Below are 5829 nucleotides of genomic sequence, written 5' to 3' on the forward strand. Positions count from 1 at the left end.
CCTCTTACACACTCCATACTTGTTAAGTGTTATGAAAGACTTGAATAAGGGTATGGAATTATGATCTAGTATGTAACTATATAAAGAGAGTGAGGCTTATAAAGCTAGTGATTTTGATCTCTCTTTTTCTCTTCATGAACCAGGTTCACTCTCCCACTTCTTCCTCCTCCTTTAATGTGTAGTGTAAGAAGCAGTGCTTAGAAGTTCTTCCGCTTTAGTGCTTAATTGTGCTAAAGCCCTTAAAGGCTTAAAAAGTTGCTTATACAAAGAAAGAAATTAAATTCCATTGTGTCTTACTCTTAATGATGGAAACTTGTAAAGAAATCAAGCAAAAAAAAAAAGCTTGTCTAATTAAAAAAACAAATACAATGACAAAAATGTAGAGAGAGAATGGAAAAACATAGAAAATTACTTGTAATAACATTTCATTCAATTCATGATAAGCACAATGTTAACACAAATGTAAAAACCCAACAATGAATGATTCTTTTTGTCGTTCACAAGACGAAAAGTAGAGTTTTATGCACAAATGAAATGGATTAGGCAAGTAGGCAGTAGGCGGCCTATTGACGAGACTGGACCGCCACTTTACAAATGGGGCATGTTTTCTTCTGGCCCAGCCATTGCTTTATACAGTATACGTGATAGAAATGACCACACTCCAACTTTCCAATCTCATCCTCCCCTTCATACTCCTCCTGTAATGTCATGTCAAAGTCAAAAAACCAACAATTCATATTCATATTTTCATTTTTTTTCTTTTAATTATATTAATCATCAAAATATCCAAATGCAACAACTCTTTTGTTTAAATTTCTTTTTCTTAATGTTTCTTACTTTCCCCCTATATATATTTTCTTGCCTTGACTTTCAAAAAAAATCACCAAACCATCCCTTAGCTTTAAATCTTACTATAACTTCTTCAAGTCACAATTGATTGAAATTCAATCCACTATTGGTGGAAACTTTCAAACAAAATTGACCTATTTGCCCATCATCATATCATTACAAACATCTTGATGATATCGCACGTGTTTTGTTATTTACCAAAGGGTGTATTTAGATATCTCAAATGATTATTTTTGTGTAAAGTACACAAAAACGTCATATAAGAGCCAAATCGTATAAATATTGAAACTCTCATATTGCGATTATTTGATTATTGTGACTTTAACCATCGACCATTTCTACAATTGTCACATTCTTAGACCAAAATCCCTTCTAGCATTCGCCATCATTAAAGCATTTGTCTTGTTATTAACTTACGATGTATCAGGGATGTTTGGATCCATTTATGTGATTAAATATCTTGTTATTAACATCTAAAATTACCATATTACAAAATAAAAATTATAGCATTCACTATGTGTGAATAATGTTTTATAAACCAAACCTGACAAATAGTGCATTTCCATTGCATCTCATTTGGAACGTGAGATGAACACATCACCGGCGGTTTCGTTTTCCTGACACACCGACCTATCTCATCTTCTCTTAAACCCGTACTCACGTACCCGATCTTGTCACCAAGCTCCAACAACTCCTATTTCAACCGTAACAAACAAAATATACAGTTAGAACTGACTAACGACTGGTCAAGTTTTCTAGGGCTATTTCTGATAATCTGAATAAAAAGGACATTCATATTTTTTAAGTCCCAGTCCCACCTTTTTAGGATAGGACAGAAAACTGTAATTTTTGTCTCATAGACATCTGTGTTGTGTTCTGACTATTTGTTTGGGTATGTAAAAATAGCTGTTTTGTCATGTTGTGTCCTAAGCAACGAAGGGGAAATAACAAACAAACCTCATAAGACATAGAATCAACATCAAGCCTCCAGTCCCTGTATCGATCATGATCGAATCTTCCCCCCATAAGCAAATTACCTTGGAGCATAACGATCTACACCAAGAAAAAAAATTGTAAATTAATTTTTAGTTTGTAAATTTGTAAAAGGTTTTGTAGATTTTTATTTGGCGTGTAGAATTTTGTGTGGAATCTTGAGATCCATCGGTGAATGAATTTTGTGAATTCCAACGAAATTCACTTCCAAACTCATTTGCAACCAAACACACCGTTTTTACATAATAAACAAACTTAAAATAGTGCAAATATAGTTTTAATATCTTCAAAATTAGAAATAAATGCAAAAACTAGTTTTAATTCACTTCCTAATTCTACTCTTTACTTTTTCCTATTTAAAATCAATTGAAAAATCTACCAAATTACAACAATGTCATGTAAAGCAACTGTTATAATTGGAAATGTTATAGGAGGAAAATTTTAAACTATATGTTGTAATTAAAAGATATGAGATTAGAAAATACACAAATAAATAAAATTAAGTTGCTACTTTTCGCATTTACCCCTTACAATTATGTTATTGAAAGCACAAACAACTGACAAATCTATGAGCAAACCTCAGCAAGACCTTCAGGAGACCGATGTCTAACATGGCGATGATGTCGAGCTCCGAATACATCAAATCGATGGTGTGGGATTCCAGAATCGGTGTCGAAAAATGGAAGTTCTTCAGGATGCACCATTCGCCTTCCACCTCGCTGCCACCACAATTAATAATCCATCAAAATCGCGTTTAAAACCAAAATTGAATTCGAGTTCATGAAATTGAAAACAATAAGAATACATCATGAACAAGCATACCTCTCGAAGATTGATCTTTTCACCATCGACTTTCCCTCTACCGGAAACTACCCTTCTCGATACAACACAGTCCACTGAAGCGGCATCTGTTGACAACCCAATCCCAGGGCCACACCAAACATCAGGAACAACCAAACAAGACGATGAACTCGCTATCGCCGGCACCGGCGCCGGAGGGAGGCTATTGTTAGTAGACGAAAGTACCAACCCAACACCATCGCCACCGGGTTCATTACTTGAAGAAATACAATTCTTGTTCTTTTTCGGTTTCTTCTTCCTCACCTTCTTCCCTTCCCAATTCGCGGACGTCCTTATCATTGTCGGCACCGACACTTGCGCCGGAGCAGTGCATCCCAACCCCCTAAATCTTGTAGATGTGAAGTATTTCTTCTTGGGAGTGGTGTCGGAGATGGGGGAGTCATCGGTGGCGGGGGTAACTGTTGAGAGTAGAGATGAAATTGTGAATTTAGGGCGTGTGGGTTGGATTGGATCTGTGTGATTTCTGGGTTTCCTGTATCTAATTTGATGTTCTTGAGACATTTGATGGTGAAGAACTCTGTCTCTCCCTTCTTCTTCTTCGGCGTGTTCTTGATTGTTGGTAGTTTGCAGAGAAAGAGAGGAAAGAAGTGAGAGGAGAGAGAAAATCGAAACTCGGAATTCGCAAATAAAGTTTGACGATTTGATTTAAAGATTGCAGAAAGAGAGGGGGAGGGAATATAGGAGATGGATTTTCGAGAGATGGTGGAAAGAGAGAGAGGGAATGGTTGTTGCAAAGGCACGCATCCCTATTTAATTAATTATAAATATAATTGTTGTAATAAAAATAAAATATTATAATATATAATTGATTTGTATGATCAGTCGTTTTTAACTTTTAATGTTTAACAAAAAAAAAATGATTAGTTAAGAAAATTAAGAGATAAAAAAGAAAACTGCAGATTTGGCCCTTTGCAAAAAAAAAAAGGGCACGTAACTGGTGTTGTTATCTCATTTACGGGCAACACCGTCTTTGGTACGTGGTTCCCATCGTGGTAGAGTCGATCTCTACTCTCTCTCTCTCTCATAAACCGGCTACTTTAACTAATTTATTATTTAATTTTTTTTTCAAAATTTGTAGTCTATAAATACGTACAACCCAATTCATTTTAAACCACATCAATACATTCATTTCTCTCAAAATCACGAGTGGCTTACACATATCAAAATCAATCTAATCATGTGTTAAGGAGATTGCTTTGTATAAATCAAAATGAGTGTTTCCCAACCAACTCTATAGAAGACAAGAATTAAGTGTTCATTGGTGGCTTGTTATAAGGTCAATTCTTTTGGACATTCTTCAATTGCTTCCTTAACAACCTACATGAAACGAGATCACAATAAGGGGGGATTAGGCCTTAATTTATTATGATCAGTTTATCTAAACGTCTGTTCTACGTAGGTCTCAGTTAGTTTGGATTTGGAATTTTTATGTACGAATCACACCTAGGATACCTAAAGTCATTACACCTATGGTACATGTTAACATGTGTAGTTGGTTATAAACACTTAAATGTATGATCCTAGGTGTCATTATCTGATTAGTGATTCCTTGATACATAATCAACTAATTCTATTATAAATAGGTAATGAAATCATTCATCAAATAACAAATTTGTTATGGTCGTTTTTCATTTATTAGTATAACACTAAATAGTATGCTAGAGCTTATAGAACAATTGTAATCATTAAGGTACAAGTTGATCAATCAAATCGTCTATGAAATGTTCAATTTGAATTACATTTACATTATTATGTAATTGTAACTTTGTTTGTTTTATCTTACACGTTTACGTATCTCTTTATATATATATATATATATATATATATATATATATATATATGTGTGTGTGTGTGTGGCTTAGGTTATTTTGTTTTCACTAACTATTGTATGTCAGAATGCACAGATCAAAACCATCAGATGGAATATAATTAAACGTCATGATCTAAAGGTCTATGATATTAGAATAGGATAACATATACCATATAGTCACACAAATTTCAGCATTAGGGCATTTTAGTCAATTAACGTATATTAAAAAAATAATTTCTTGGATTTTTAGGGATAATTAATTCCTTTATTTTTAAAAATCTGAATATTTTAAATTAATTCAAATTTAAAAATCCGATTTTATTCTATCAGAATGATAGAATAACAACCATAAACTAGTAAATATATTTTTCGATTTTATTATATCAGAATGATAGAATGTCAACCATAAACTAGTAAATACATTCTAAAAGAATACACAAAATCAATTCTTGAACTAATAATATACAAAATAATTACATTGTATGACTGTGATTCATTGAATAATAACAACATTCTGAAAGAAAAAAAAAAAAACATCAAAATCTAACAAAAACACTAATCTATTATGAAAGAATTTTATTTTTAAGCAACACTTTATACAATGTAGCATAACATATTCTGATATAATACACTCTCATTCTCTATATTTTCTTCCTTCTCCACATCAATGTTAGCCTCTTCAAAACCTAAATCCACAAAGAAAACATAACCAAGTTTCAAAAATTAAAAAATTCAATGCATTATAAGAGAATAAAAACTATAAATTCTAACAGAATGTATTAAAGACTATAAAGTTTGACAGAATATGGTAGAAAATAAAAACTATAAATTCTGACAAAATGTAGTAGAGACTATAAAGTCAACCATAAAGTATCACAAATTCATTACCAGTTAAACAAATATACTTGTTGTTAACAATTATTCTCAGACATTCTAACAGAATACATTTATATAAATAAATTCTAACTGAATACATTACAGAATTCAAGACTTGGGATTAAATCATCAACACACATCTGCATTCATTCCCAATCATGAATTCTAGAAACAAACACACCTGGATTTCCCTGTCAAATATCAAAACCCAAACAACCATGAGTTATATCCCATCCATTATCATAATTTTTTTTCTGGAAAACCTAAACATCCAAATTCCCATGGATTTAAATCAAAATAAGATGAAGAAGAAGATCACTTGTTGGCCATGGATGCTTTCGTTAACTTCCTCATCCTTCAATTAGTCAAGAATCGAGACCCTTGTCCCCCTCAAACTTGATGTTTTGCTCCTTCCTTTCTCCCATCTATGTCAATGGCCA

The 5829-nt window shown here is 32.7% G+C and overlaps 1 protein-coding gene across 1 annotated transcript; it reads right to left on the minus strand.

Annotated features, from left to right (window-relative positions):
* Nucleotides 1-391: 391 nt before the first annotated feature.
* On the minus strand, nt 392-3436 carry LOC145010882 (RING/U-box superfamily protein). Its single transcript, XM_078969447.1, has 5 exons — nt 2665-3436; nt 2421-2561; nt 1807-1902; nt 1394-1543; nt 392-698 (listed from the first exon to the last, which is right to left on the minus strand). Exons 1-5 carry the CDS (start codon nt 3202-3204, stop codon nt 564-566), a joined length of 1062 nt encoding a protein of 353 aa, XP_078825573.1. The 5' UTR covers nt 3205-3436; the 3' UTR covers nt 392-563.
* Between the last annotated feature and the right edge of the window lie 2393 nt (nt 3437-5829).

Source organism: Lactuca saligna, chromosome 8 (genome assembly GCF_052625555.1).
Source record: "Lactuca saligna cultivar CGN05327 chromosome 8, ASM5262555v1, whole genome shotgun sequence".
In the NCBI taxonomy this organism is placed as follows: Eukaryota; Viridiplantae; Streptophyta; class Magnoliopsida; order Asterales; family Asteraceae; genus Lactuca; species Lactuca saligna.

Coding starts and splice junctions, on each gene's coding strand:
- LOC145010882 (XM_078969447.1), bottom strand. CDS start 3,204: ATGTCTCAAGAACATCAAATTAGATACAGGAAACCCAGAAATCACACA. Junction 2,562..2,664: donor AAAAGATCAATCTTCGAGAG/GTATGCTTGTTC, acceptor TTGTGGTGGCAG/CGAGGTGGAAGGCGAATGGT. Junction 1,903..2,420: donor CTCCTGAAGGTCTTGCTGAG/GTTTGCTCATAG, acceptor TTCTTGGTGTAG/ATCGTTATGCTCCAAGGTAA.